General features: G+C 36.4%; 2 protein-coding genes and 1 long non-coding RNA gene across 12 annotated transcripts; 1 reads left to right on the top strand and 2 right to left on the bottom strand.

The window, feature by feature from the left end:
- Positions 1 to 540: 540 nt before the first annotated feature.
- Positions 541 to 5,203, bottom strand: LOC147872961 (uncharacterized). The gene is made up of 4 exons (XR_015536341.1): positions 4,534 to 5,203; positions 2,727 to 2,933; positions 2,472 to 2,608; positions 541 to 1,939 (listed from the first exon to the last, which is right to left on the bottom strand). It is a non-coding gene; the product is annotated as an uncharacterized LOC147872961 (long non-coding RNA).
- A 129-nt stretch (positions 5,204 to 5,332) lies between these two features.
- Positions 5,333 to 9,450, top strand: LOC147872960 (kelch-like protein 10). Of its 7 annotated transcripts, none has more exons than XR_015536315.1 (4): positions 5,333 to 5,472; positions 5,933 to 6,083; positions 7,549 to 7,836; positions 8,057 to 9,450. XR_015536315.1 is itself a non-coding variant. In XM_087353354.1 (3 exons), exons 1-3 carry the CDS (start codon positions 6,607 to 6,609, stop codon positions 8,081 to 8,083), a joined length of 273 nt encoding a protein of 90 aa, XP_087209480.1. In that variant the 5' UTR covers positions 6,219 to 6,606; the 3' UTR covers positions 8,084 to 9,450. The 7 variants fall into 7 exon arrangements, 1 of the variants encoding a protein (XP_087209480.1); XR_015536316.1 differs by lacking the exon at positions 5,333 to 5,472 and adding an exon at positions 5,487 to 5,573; XR_015536317.1 differs by lacking the exon at positions 5,933 to 6,083 and having other exon boundaries at positions 5,358 to 5,472.
- Positions 9,447 to 13,955, bottom strand: LOC110840017 (uncharacterized). 4 transcript variants are annotated; one of them, XM_087353337.1, is made up of 8 exons: positions 13,847 to 13,955; positions 12,182 to 12,213; positions 11,816 to 11,930; positions 11,365 to 11,399; positions 11,000 to 11,111; positions 10,631 to 10,668; positions 10,266 to 10,377; positions 9,447 to 9,501 (listed from the first exon to the last, which is right to left on the bottom strand). In XM_087353337.1, exons 2-8 carry the CDS (start codon positions 12,200 to 12,202, stop codon positions 9,497 to 9,499), a joined length of 438 nt encoding a protein of 145 aa, XP_087209463.1. In that variant the 5' UTR covers positions 12,203 to 12,213; positions 13,847 to 13,955; the 3' UTR covers positions 9,447 to 9,496. The 4 variants fall into 4 exon arrangements, with proteins under 4 accessions (XP_087209463.1, XP_087209464.1, XP_087209465.1 ...); XM_087353338.1 differs by having other exon boundaries at positions 13,856 to 13,954; XM_087353339.1 differs by having other exon boundaries at positions 13,292 to 13,888.
- Positions 13,956 to 14,125: the final 170 nt, after the last annotated feature.

Raw genomic sequence — 14,125 nt, 5'->3', positions numbered from 1 at the left:
ACGGACAGCAAGTCTCCTGCAGGAGTTCAGCTGGGAGGTGTTTAATCATTCACCCTACAGCCCGGACCTCGCTCCCAGTGATTTCCATCTTTTCCTACACCTCAAGAAATTCCTGTCCAGTCAGCGTTTTGAGAATGACAGAGAGGCGGAGATGGTTGTCACACAGTGGTTCCAATCCCAGGCGGCAGACACAGGTATTCAAAAGTTGGTCCCACGGTATGACCAATGTCTCAATTCCGGTGGCGAATATGTTGAAAAATAGCTGGATACTTGCTGTATCTGTTGCAATAAATATTTCCATGAAATTGTGTTTTGTTTCTGTAAACGGCCCCAGGGAAACTTACTTTGAGGACGCGCCTCGTATTTCAGATGAGCTTACTGCATCAGGGTGATCTTCAGTTGATATCCACCAGACTACGTGGTGTAACATTCCACAGACTGCCACCTACACTTTTCAGTTGATAATTACATCTTTCTTTGCATAAGCTTCATTCATGACAATTATAGCACTAAACAATCAATTACACGTTTCATAAAAGATCCTGAGAGAATATTTACTTTATTACCCATTTTAGAACCTCAACTTACTGTACAGTTCACAGCATAGTTTGAATGCACAAAGTAGTTGATCTGACAGATCATCTTGATCAGCAGCAGAACTGAGACCAGAATTGACACAACATGACACACAGGCGTGTTTGTCTTGCTACCAAACGTCAGTGCCACCACAGTAAGAAGAAGGAAGATGAAATTTACTGCACATACCTTTGGGAAAAAAACATTAATACAATACTATACAATATAAGTGCAAACTGGTTACAAAGAAATACATTTGAGATTTACCTACCACAACTTTCAAGTATGAAGTATACTGATAATATGTTAATGGAGAAAGAGAATGAACTGCAATTAGGAACAGTAAAATTTTAGATTTTCAGGGATGTAAGTTCAGACAGTGATCTCCTGGGTTGCTGCACCATGCTGTCTTACAGTTGTATACAAAGGTTTCAATCACATTGTATTTTAATATGGGTCGTGTGACTTTTCCATCATCCTGTTCTTATTACGGTATTTTGCCAGTACATATTCCTTCTGACTCCACCTGGTGCCACTTGTCAGAGCTGACAAGACCTGGATGTGTGTGTGTGTGATGTGACTACAAATCGCTCTTTTATGTATGAAGGCACACCTAGGATTGATGTTTCTAAACAACTTACAGCAAAAAGCATAACAGAAGTCAGTGGATGAAGTGCCATAGCTGCTTACAAATTAATAAAAATAAAGCAATATGTGAGCACTCTTACTGTGTCAGAGACAGCTGGACCATGTACACATTGTTGTGTGTTGTGACACACGGCTGATAAAGGTTAAAGTATTTTTATAACCCTTGAAAACACCAACTAAACATTAGAGTATCATGTCTAAGTTAATTATTAACCCTCTGAAGCTGAAGCTACTGTAAATAATATTTAGGAATTTAGTCTGTGCTAAAAAAAACATTTTAATATTATAAACATCACCTGGTTAATGATGTTTAAGGAAGTAACAGCTGATTACACTGAAAATAATACAAAGGTAAGAAATACAAAGTGCAGTGTTACTGACCACTGTAGCAGATGGTACATATAAGTTGCCATCCAGCTTTAAATGGTTAATGGCATTCTTCTCTCTTTTGGTATTTTTATGGTTAGTCGGTGCGATCACAGATGGTTATTTAACCATTTTGTGAACTACAGATATCTTCTTATGAGGTTCTCCAGGTCCCACCTAGCCCATTCTTGGGTTGTTGCCTCACTTACATCTAAGACACAGAGCAGCACTTTAGACAGTAGGTTCAGTTTCAGCATTTACAGGTCTAGAAGCTGCCACAAGTCAATCACTTTTTGAATTTGAATCTTGAACTGGATTGCCAGTTGGTGCAGCTCCTTGGTTGATGGTTCTGGCAAAAGAACAAAAGTAACCATTTCAGAACAGTATCCATAACAAAACTGGCACAAAATTTATTTTAATTTATAAGTTCTGATGCAAAAATTACAACACATTTGATTAGGTGCATGATAAAATCAGGTAAATAATACTGAAAATGCTTATTAAAAATTTAGACATTTACTGTTGTGTTTGCTTTCGAAAATACTAAATAATGAGATGTACATACAAAAAGAAATTAGAGTTGCTTTGAACCCAGAAAAATAGTTCAACTTGTGTAAGGTGAAGTAACTGTAGAATGAATCAGAAGGTTCAACATTACTACTGTGAAAGCTAATAACTACGCTCAATCCCAAAACACGTGCAACCACCTCCATTCTTCTCACACCATAAAGACAATACACATATTGGGAATACAGAAGTTACAGGCAAAGCTGTCCTACTGTGAGAGTACCAAACACGAGGTGGTAGACCATTTTTAACTGCAGGATTAGGCTGCTTTCACAATTCACAATTTGGCTCTCATGACCCTCCACTGCACATACCAACTTAATAGTTCCCCTGATGATGGAGGCAGTATGATCTCTGAAACGTTGGTTAACATCGACCAGATTACACAGCGCAACAACCCAGAAGACAAATCTTCATACTCATCGCCCTGATGACGGAGGCAGTATAACCTCTGAAACGGTAAATATCTACCAGACTACACAGCGCAACAACCCAGAAGACAAATCTTCGTACTCACCACTGTGAAAACCTCAAATCTTACTTAATAGTACCTATTACAAACAACTTACTGGAGTTTTTTCCTCCCCACAATGTGACTCTCCCGTATAAATGCGTGGCTAGACTGGCTTGATCTGCAGCTCACCGAGCCTCGTGTGAAAGGGCCCTTGATGACGAAGAGTGCAGAGGTTTTTATCGTGTGTTTACTCATCCTATGTATGTATGGATGTTGGTAAATGTGATTCAGCCAGCTGCCTCAAAAGGCAGAAAGAAACATGCTGCCAGTAGAAAACAGTAATATATAGAAGGCCCTTGCAAGAAGCATGTGGCATCTTGGCCCATTTAATTCCACTTTAAGAATTGTGAACATGTAAGTCATAGGCTTACTAGTGAAATGTACTCCACTTAACAAGATTTAAAATCTCTGTTGAATTACTTATCACACAAATTCAGAAATAAATTAAATTCAGTTCTTACAAAAAACTATGTAACTATATGACTCATTTCCATGAGAGTTGTGGTTTTCATGACTGAACATTTTGACTATTGTCTTCCAGGTTATAATGCCATGTCATTTTGTAAATGGTTAGAAATATTTTTGGTGGAACTTGCCCCCTACCCTGAAGACTACACAGCATCATCATTGCGAAGACCACAATCCTCTTATCATCTTATTGACTTTCCAAAGAACCATGTGCATGCATGCGCACACACACACACACACACATACACAACTGTTTTGCCTGTAATTCTGATTAAGAAATATGGTCCCTTAATTTTAAAAATTAACATAAATTGCAAGCATCAGTGACCTAAGACAAATTACAAATAAAGGCAACTTTGAATATTACATAACAAATACCTCTTAAGATGGTAAAATCAGTGAGGTCATTATGTGGAACAACTGATGAGTTAACAATTATGAAACCAAGTATTGATATAATAGAGTATTAATGGAAGGTAAGTTTGCGCATTATCTTGGCTTAACTTTGTCATTTGCATTTTAAGTCTTTTAAACATCATCCTCAAGAAATGGTATTATCAAAAGAGATTGGTAGTTTCAAAGCTATGGCCAGACAAAACCAAAGTTTGTGCTCTTTGCAGCCATGGTAATTCAGTAGCGACACTTACTTTCTTTAATTGTATTTTTAAATTAGTTCATGATGGTGAATTTGATTGTGGGTTTTAATTTTTTCAGTGAAGCTTGATTTTATTTCAATGAATATTTGAACACAAAATAAAATCTGAATCACAGGCAGTCCTCGTACGCGAAGTTCTGTTAATGTGACGAGGGTTCTTTGTTCTTACCTTATTGAAGATTCCAGGTACTGTTTATGTGGGGAACTTACACCTCAAAAAAAACTATCTCATGATTTTTCACCACACTTTGCATACAGAAGCACTGGATGCTGTAAAATTATCCTTGTTTATTACAAAGGAATGACATGACTTCCTCTTATCACTGCTGCTGACTTGGCAGCGACTAGCGCATTTTTGTGTGGTGACTGCTGACTGAACCCTGACATTTTGTGAATGTTTTCTTGGCCCAATATTTCACAGGTTTTGAAATAAAATGAGAATTTATCAACAAGTATTTCTGAGAATGAATATGTTTGTCATGCTTGGTTTATTACAGTTTTGCAGAAAGTTCTGTTTATTAAATTGATGGACTTCTGTAATGGATATTAAACTTTAATTAAATATGTTTCTGGTCACATTGATTTTACTCTTTTTATCTTCAGCAGCCATACAAAGTCGGTGCTCACTAATGTCTTCATGTGGCATTTCTGCCAGGCTTTGTCTTGTGAGAAGTTCCCCCCCCCCCTATTTTATCCATTTGTATGTTTTTCTGTTATAAATTAGTGTTGTTTTACTTACTAAACTGGATCAAACGTAGTGGCCGAGTGGTTAGCACTTTTGGTTTGTATTTGGGTGGTTCTAGCTTCAATTAGCAGCCTGGAGACCTGTCCTGGCAGAGGGGTTTATGGTTTTCTTCAATCTCTCCAGGAAAATGGTAAGATAGGCCATGACCATTTGTTTCCAAATTCTTTGCAATTAATTAATCTTAAGTATTAGAACATTACTTTTCAGGATGTCTGAACAGGTGCATAAAGATTCTATGAGGCAAAGCTTGGTCCTTTTTGTTTTAAAGTGCTATGAGCAATACATATTTGTGGAAATGTAGACCAGGAATTTGACGAGAGTATCAAAGTGACACGTGTAGCATATTTTCTATGCAGCACACGCAGGGGGTGTTTTTGGTAAAACATAACCTCTGCTGGCTTTGTAAAAGAGTTTCCATGTTAAACATTTTTCTTCCATTTTTAACACATTATATTTCTGAATTATTTTCTTTGTTGTAACCATGCTACATTTATTTTGCCCTTTTATAACACCATTTAACTGCCTTTGAATTTCCAATTTATGGAGTGGCACAAAAGAAGCTTGTGCGAGTTGCATATAAATGATTTATTTAGTTTGGTTGATCATTGGACAAGAAAAATTACTTTTTTTACTTTGAATGTTAAAAATATGCATTCTATTTATAATGTCCCGCGTGGTCTGAGGCGTCATGCTTCGGACCGGCGATACGGAATGAGCGCTGTTTCGAGCCTCTGGGAAAAATTTCTCATGAGATTTTCGACCGGTGCCAACCCAGCATCGTGAGGAAATTGGGGGACTACAATGGGTGGCGTAATCCGGTCAGGAAAGCTAGCAATGGCTGAGGGTTCGTCGTGCTGACCACACGTAACCATATAACTGGTTGGATGATCGTTCACCTCTGATTTGGCATGTGAACGTAAGGCCAGCAATCAGGTTAGTCGGCTGTGGGTCTCTGGAGCTGCTACGCCACGGATTTAATTTAATTCTATTTATAATGCATGTTTCTGTCAGAATTGGTCGTTAAAAGGATCCTGGTGCCTTGCATTACATCTTGAAACTGTGTTTTCAATTGGTTGTTGGCTAACCAGATGTTATCTTGTGATTGGGAGGCCTGGCTTAAATAGTTTGTGTACAACCATTTTAGTCCCAGGAGTTTGTGCAACAAAGAATTTATAATATGTGGCCTATCCTGTCATAAGATAACATATAATTAGTCATCAACCAAGGAAATGGGGTCATATTCAATGTCAAATCCAATAAATAGATAATGAGATTATATTGTAAATAGAATACCAATTTTTAACGTCATAAATAGAAAGTATGTTTGTGTGTAGTGAATATAATTAATGGTTCATGATATCTAAGTTTATAGTCATTGTTTTACCCCATACAGTGTTAACCCAGATTCCCAAAACACAAGGTCTTCCACACCACCTGTGCAGGAAATCCTGTGTGTTAAAGAAGACATTTTCACTACTGGAAAATCATCATTACACAGTAATGATGGGAAAACATTATATGTGCACAGAGTAATTTTATCATGTGTAAGTCCATATTTTAAAGCTGTATTTACCAACAGTCTGGAAGGAGGTAAACCTGAAAGAAGTGAGGTAAATGTGGATATTTCAGGTTACATACTTGAACTCTTGTTGGATTATGCTTACACAGAGTGATGCAATGTGAATTCACTAAATGTTGAACAGTTCTTGCCTGTAGCAGATCAGTATGAATTGCTTGGTGTGGTGCAGCTGTGTTGCCAGTATTTGTTGGAAGAACTTGAACCTGAGAATTGTCTTGGGATTTTTAAATTTGCAAGACACTATTTTTGTCATGACCTAGAAGGACAAGGACACAAATATAGTATGTCACAAGTTTTTGAAAGTCCTCCATCAGAGTTCTGAGTTCATAGACTTGGCAGTACAAGAGCAACAGAATATCTTACGTGATGAACTAAACGTGAGCAGTGAAAAATTTGTGTTTAATGCAGTGAACAAATGGACAAAAGCCGACCTGCAGGCTCGAGAACAGTGCCTCAGAACTTTAATTCCTTGTGTGTGATATGGACTGATGAATTTCATCGTTTTAAATGATAATGTGATCAACAATGAACTTGCTGTTGCCAGTCCGGTATGTTTTCATTGGATGTCATTAAAATTATAGACTTTCAAGATTTTAAAACTTCAAAATGGGACACTTATTAGATAGTGATAAGAAAATTAATCATTGTTTTACATTTATTTTACCACTGAGTTAGTTAGTTATTCAAATTTCTTCAGCTAGTTGTCGAAAACAGAAAATTTCTAGTGAAAATATATAGTGATATCAGTTCAAGACTGCTGTCCATTTTAAAAAAGTTCATATAGAACTCAAAATAAAAAATTGGCTCTCTTATTATGATGTAACATTCTTTAACTAGTTGACGTTTGTAGTGGTGCCGTGTTTTATTTGAGGTAGAAACTGAATTTTCTCCTTTCCATGACATCAGACTAACATCTGTTCTTATCAAGGTCAATTTTCTGCTGCTTCTGTTTATAAGGCAGCAACAAAAGAACATTAAAAGTTGGCACTCATGAGTGAATATCGAGAAACAGTAACAGAGTTAATGCACCAGAATTGTTGCACAATGCACACATTTCCTAACTTGTTAAATTTTATAAGCATTTAAACACAATTAATAAATTCTCCTGAAAACATTGCTAATAAACTAATATGCACTAAGGATACATAAAGTATCGTGTATGGTAGAACATGCACTGTTTCTAGGGGACTGAAACATATCTAAAGTATGTCATAGTAAAGAAAACTATGAAGGAGTCCTTGTGAAATTATTGTATTCCATTAATGAATTCTTATATTGCAGTTAGCTGTAGATATGCATTTTACAACAAAAAAAGAATGTAGTGCAGAAAACACATTTTTATCACAAGGTCTTCCCAGAGAAGCCGGGTGGGAACTCTTGACCTCTGCTTCTAAATATGGTCAATATTACAATTTTTTTCTTTTTTGCAGGAATTGCAGGACAGTTTGTACCCTGCAGCTCTTTACCTAACTGAGCTGGAGCCTGGAGAAGAATTTTATCATGATCTGAATAATCCTCTTACTCGCCCTTGTGTACCCTGTGAAATCCTGTTTGTTGTTGGTGGCTGCAGCCTTGGTTGGCCCACGAATGTAATGGAAATGTACGACACAAGGAGGGTAAAGTAAAGCTGTGATTCTACATATCATGTTGGAGGTCAGTGGTCAGTGTGGTTTACCTGTGGGAAAAGGACCCCAGTCACCCATTGGATAGGACGTTGGGTGAGTCAAAGAACCAATCTGCTTCTGCCAGGGATCAAACCCTGATTGTGAGTCCACATTCATACACTGTACTGACTGACCAATGCCGTCTCTGTAACAAATGCTTTCGTGCTGTGTGATTACTCTGATTGTATATATTCTGTATAATGAGATCACATATTTTGAATTTGGCCATAAGATACACTGTTATTAATGCTAATCATTTGACTTTTGTTTTTAGGGCAGGCAGATGGTTCTTCTCTGCTGATACTGATGCTGCATCCCGAGGCTATCATGCTCTGTGTGGATAATCTCATTTACATGATTGGAGGTTTCGATGGGAAGGAATATTTTAACGCGGTACATCGCTACAACCCAGTAACTTGGGAATGGAAGGAGCATGCATATCTATTATAACTTCTATCTATCTATTCAAATGGTTGTTAATATTCCAGTTAGTATATACAGTAACTAGATTCTGAATAACCATAAAACAGGCCTCATTTGCCATGCAGAAGATTTCCATTCACTTATACACACATCAAAGAGGGTTATTCCTGCCAGCATCTGTGCAAATAATCTTGCTGACTCTTGTGTCCTGCATTAAACATACTGTTCACTGTATGTGGAACACTGCATCAATGGAGAATTAGTACATTTTAGTTATTAAGATTTAATTTATCATGCAGCTGACCAGTTGTCTTCAAATGTATTCTCTGAGGATATACTGGTAGCACACAGCAAGAGTCTGGTTGGTTATTTATGTTTGTGTTGAATCCTTAACTAGAAACAATGAACTGTGATAATTTTTTGGATTAGTGTGTAAGCTTGGTGTCATATATACAGGAAGTCTCAGAATGAGTGTTCTCACTTTAAACATTTTTATTGAGAAAATAAACAGAACTGGGAGAGTACAGTCCTCACCACATGAAACAGCAACTTAGGAAGTTTTTTCACCGTCTTGCTCCACTTCACTGCATTTTGACTTGAGCTCTCTTTGTTGCTCGCACAATATCCATCTGGTATTCAAAAGCCTGGAAAGTGTTGCCACACATTTGAGGCGTAATTCTTTCAACAAACTTGATGATGAAGTTTTTCACATCTTGCAAACAAGTGACTCGTGTGCGGTACACGTGGTCATTTGTGTACCCCTAAAGGAATAAATCCATGGATGTTAATTCCGGCGATCTTGCAGATCATGCAACAAGCCCACCTCTTCCATTCTATCTTACAGGATAAGTTGTGAGTTACTGTTTCATGGGGTTAAGACTGTATGCTCCTAGTTCTGTTTATTTTCTCAATAAAAATTTTAAAAGTGTCTACACTCATTCTTGGACAACCTATGTTTTTTAAAATGTCATTTGGTATGCCATACATTATATATGTATTTTGGAATGTCTTTCCTTTGCATTGAACGTGCTTACATCTGTGATATAATTTAGCATGCTTTATTCTTCTGTCTTTTAAAGCATGTCTATTACTGGGACGTTATTCCGGTGAGTAAAACCTTATGTCTTGCATGCAATGTTTTTGACTGCAGGAATTACAAACTAATTAGGGGAGATGGGTACAGTGACAGAATGGGATATATGATTTATATTCAGTGTTTCAAGAAATAAAGTACACAGGCATACATCTCATTGTTTTTATTGTCCTTTAAGCCTTCTCGGCGGCTGCAGCTTCATTCTGAAAACAAAAAGTTCTGATAATATTTCCTGGTTGGCAGCTCATATCTTAAAGTGAAATGCTATATGCAAAAATAAAAACCACAAAGTAGATAATAATGCTCCTCCCCCGCGCATTTAATCATGTGGGGAATAGAAGAACATAGTAAAAAAAAAAAAGCCAGCTAAGAAATGCGGCCTATGCAGCATTCATTAGTTTTTTGCTATTTGCACTACAAACAAGTATTGCATTTGTACTTATTACTTTCCTGTTCACCTGGAAGCAAAGTTATCGAAGCTAAAATGTTGAAAACCAGATGTTATAACTTAACGATCCTACAACCACTAACAGAAGGTCAGTAACAACAGAGAACCCAGGAAATTGTGAAGCGTCTTGTCTGCGCAAGGCATGAATTGCCTGGAATCGAATCAGAAATGGTCATTGGTCTGTTTTATGAATCATCAACTGCGGGCATTGCTTATGTAGTGCCAAATGAGATGTGTGCATAGAAAGATACGTGGAAGTTGTTGCCTATTTTAAATTTGAATTCTCCTGGAAATAATAACAAAAATGTATTGATAAAAGCTATCTCCAAACATGGCTTGTACCGAATAACTTCAAAATGTGAGCGTTACTTGATGTAATAACCACATATTCATTGGGGATTAACTAGAGTACTCCAAACAGGAGATTTATAAGTTTAGAGTAGGAAAGGAATGTGACCACTTCTTTATTCAGACAGATTTTAGTGACACAGAATAAACTGCAAATTTGTCTCAACATACCTTCATCTGATTCTTCATAAATCTCGTCAATCATTTCGCACATCTTTAATGCTTCATGCACATATCCTCCATCTGCTGCCGTTTCTCCTCTCTCTGCACACCAAACTGCTTTCTGCAGAAATAATAAAAACAAATAAAATCTCTGGTAAACATTTTCCAACCTGGACAATGTTAATAATAACGAATCACAGAAATTAACATGTAAGAGAGACAATTGTTTCAGTTATACACACACAATGCGCCTTATAACAGCGTTAGTTCAACAAATCACATTAATGTGAAACGAAAGTCACATCCAACGTACATTCATAAACGTGTAACTGAATTTTATTTAAGCTTTACTTAAAAACCAAACAAAATCTTACCTCAAATGCAGTAGCTGCTTGCTGCTGATTGGGATATTCTACAAATAAGCAAGAAAGCAAAAATTAATTTATATTAACATGTAAAATTACCTGTTATATAGCATAATATTTCATAATAAAATAAACCTTGTTAGTTATGAAACATGGCATCATTTACATAGGACTCTGCCATGTTTTTGTTTGCCTTAAAATCCTCCTACGCCCTAATCGCTGTGCCACAGTACAGTTAAAGTTGCCTCTGTGCACAAGCATCAAGTCATGCGAGCGTACATTTCCTATATTTCTTTTGGGGCTTAAAAATTCTTGTACATTTTAAGACTGTCTCGAAACCTTATATTAATAAACTGCAAATTTGTCTAAAATACATACCTTCCATTTGGTTTTCCAAATATTGTGCAGCAAGCTTAAACATCTTCGATGCTTCATGCAAATATCCTTTATCTGCTGCCGTTTGTGCTTCGTTTGCACACCAAACTGCTTTCTGCAGAAATAATAAAAACAAATAAAATCTCTGATAAACATTTTCCAACCTGGACAATGTTAATAATAACGAATCACAGAAATTAACATGTAAGAGAGACAATTGTTTCAGTTATACACACACAATGCGCCTTATAACAGCGTTAGTTCAACAAATCACATTAATGTGAAACGAGAGTCACATCCAACGTACATTCATAAACGTGTAACTGAATTTTATTTAAGCTTTACTTAAAAACCAAACAAAATCTTACCTCAAGTGGAGTTTCCCCTTCCATTCTGGAAAGTTCTAAAAATAAGCAAGAAAGCAAAAATTAATTTATATAGCATAATATTTCTTACTAAAAAAACCTTGTTAGTTATGAAACATGGCATCATTTACATAGGACTCCTCCATGTTTTTGTTTGCCTTAAAATCCTCCTAGGCCCTAATCAACCTACACAATAGTCTAATTAAAAATTATTGAGTATTTACAGTGTGACATGAAGAGACACAAAGTTCAAACACAAATCAGCTGTGCTGAAAAGGAAGTTCACAAACTGCAAGACACTTTTCCACTCACGCATCTGACTGCTGATCAGTCTCAGAATTCTGATCTACATCGAGTCCCATAAATTTCTTTTGGGTCTTAAAAATACTTGTACATTTTAAGACTGTCTCAAAACTTTATATTAATAAACTGAAAATTTGTCTAAAATACATACCTTCGAAAACCTTCTGTAAGTCCTTCGCAGCTTCAGAACACTGCCTTTTGGCCTCGCCAGCCAGATCCGCCACTTTTCCTGAATTCAAAACTCTCTCTATATTGTCCTTTGCATCCTGAAGAAATAAGAAAAAGGAAGAATCTCTGGTAAACATTTTCCAAACTGGACAATGATGAATAATAACGAATCACAGAAATTAACATGTAAGAGAGACAATTGTTTTAGTTATACACACAATGCCCTTTAATAACAGCATTACTTCAACAAATCACATTAATGTGAAACGAGAGTCACATCCAAAGTACATCCATAAACTTGTAACTGAATTTTATTTAACATTTACTTAAAAATCAAACAAAATCTTACCTTCAATGCCTTTCTTGCCATTTTGGTAAGATCTAAAAATAAGCAAGAAAGCAAAAATTAATTTATATTACCATGTAATATTACCTGTTATATAGCATAATATTTCTTTCTAAAAAAACCTTGGTAGTTATGAAACATGGCAATACAGCAATACGAAATTAAAAGACATATTAAGATTGACTCTTGCAATGGAAAAACATGACTGATATATTTTCATAAATTCTAAATCCCAAATACTACATGAACACAAGTGGTCAGTTTGATATTTCATATCATTCGCTGTTAATCTTTACCCCAAGACACAATTATGAAATCTTCTGGAGATCCACCCCCCCCCCCCCCCATCAGAAGAAAGACAGGATCCTGGAAAATGACCATGTGGCATGTTAAAATATAAAAATCCACACAAGTGAACTTGTGTTTATCTTCAGACACTGGAAACCGTTTTCAATATCCATGTGAACAAGAGCAGTATTACCAGAGTGTCATCGATCACAAGCAACTGCCATGACTGCTCAAGGTGAAGATAATGCCTGTACTCCAATACTGACACAAAAAATGGAATTAATATGAACTTCTCAAATGACTTATTATATATAACCAACATTTATTTAATTACTTTACTACCGAACCTACCTGTTCATATGTACTTTGAATTTGTAAATAGGATCTTGTCAACCTGTTAATCCCACCACAGGTTTGAAATCAATCTCTACCGTCAACAGACGTCCAGATTCTTCAAAACTTTCTTTATCACCAATATCACAGCCAGCGTAATGCGAACACCAAAATTTTTACAGCAACTTTACCCAGAGATTTCTCATTTGTGAAATAGAAAATATGCAACACTGATAATATATATATTTGGCCCTCAATATTTATCCTGCTTCAACGCCAAGCTACAGTCTAATTTTGCTTAGAACTTGACAATGACTATCGTGTTTGAAAATTTAATTTCGCTCGTTTACCTGTATTATCTACAGGTCGCAAAAATACAAACGCTTGTATGTGATCCGTGGTACAACACAAGCCACAGATATTGAGATTAGAATCACATGCATCTTTCCTTAAACATTTTCTTGAAACGAAGTTATTTGCTAATATACTTACAAGAGAATGTTACACGTTCGATATTAGGCTAGGCGGCTAGTAGCGCCAGTGCGTCCCTAGCTTCCAATACGAATGGCGTCACCCGTGGGCTAGTTTTGGAGGGAAGAGCCGCGTGACTCTCTCCCTCTCTCGCAAACGTACCAAATTCTACGTCATAATATTTTCAAAAATTTAACTAATGTAAGAGAAATCACAATGCAATGTTTCCCATTAAATTACCCTGTCATTAATGCATCCTTTATGTAATCGATAGAAAATGACGGAGGCATGTTTAATCTGTTTACCTCAACCACACTTTTTCTCGAATGGAAGTTATTCGTAGAAAATATTATACTTCAACTAAAATTACACCCGGTCACAAACAGTTCTGTAGTACTTAGTTTCGCGTCATTACGCTGTATGGGTTCGGTTACTCACTGGCTAGCCTACGCAGTCATCGAGAATTACTTAATCTACCAACACTGATGTGATAACACGACACTGAGATTGGAATGTCACATCTTTCTCTAAACTATTTCCTGAATAGAAGTTATTCCTAGAACACTTAATACTTACAATACTTACAACTCCACCGCTTGGAGAACTTTACAAAACTGACGCGCTTGGCTTCCAACTAGTTGCGCGTCTGAGCGACGCGAAACCCCTCGCTTCCCCCACTCCTAGATCGAACGATAATATTATAGCGTTTTCTACAAAGAAAGAAAGAAATTTCAGAGAAAATACATTCAAAATGCATTAACTATAATAAGTTTGAGAAGCTGTACATCGTTATTTAACATATATGTGGTAACTTTTTAAGACCCTACTCCCATTATTGTAACGTATGTATATTAC

This window comes from Zootermopsis nevadensis, unplaced genomic scaffold (genome assembly GCF_977971745.1).
Source record: "Zootermopsis nevadensis isolate Lab colony 2312 unplaced genomic scaffold, Znev_1.0 Znev_ptg000022l, whole genome shotgun sequence".
NCBI lineage: Eukaryota > Metazoa > Arthropoda > Insecta > Blattodea > Termopsidae > Zootermopsis > Zootermopsis nevadensis.
This window is presented reverse-complemented; position numbering and strand designations above follow the sequence as displayed.

Coding starts and splice junctions, on each gene's coding strand:
- LOC147872960 (XM_087353354.1), top strand. CDS start 6,607: ATGAATTTCATCGTTTTAAATGATAATGTGATCAACAATGAACTTGCT. Junction 6,667..7,548: donor AACTTGCTGTTGCCAGTCCG/GTATGTTTTCAT, acceptor TCTTTTTTGCAG/GAATTGCAGGACAGTTTGTA. Junction 7,735..8,056: donor AAATGTACGACACAAGGAGG/GTAAAGTAAAGC, acceptor TTTTGTTTTTAG/GGCAGGCAGATGGTTCTTCT.
- LOC110840017 (XM_087353337.1), bottom strand. CDS start 12,202: ATGGCAAGAAAGGCATTGAAG. Junction 11,931..12,181: donor TGGCAAGAAAGGCATTGAAG/GTAAGATTTTGT, acceptor TTATTTCTTCAG/GATGCAAAGGACAATATAGA. Junction 10,378..10,630: donor AAGCAGCTACTGCATTTGAG/GTAAGATTTTGT, acceptor TTATTTCTGCAG/AAAGCAGTTTGGTGTGCAGA.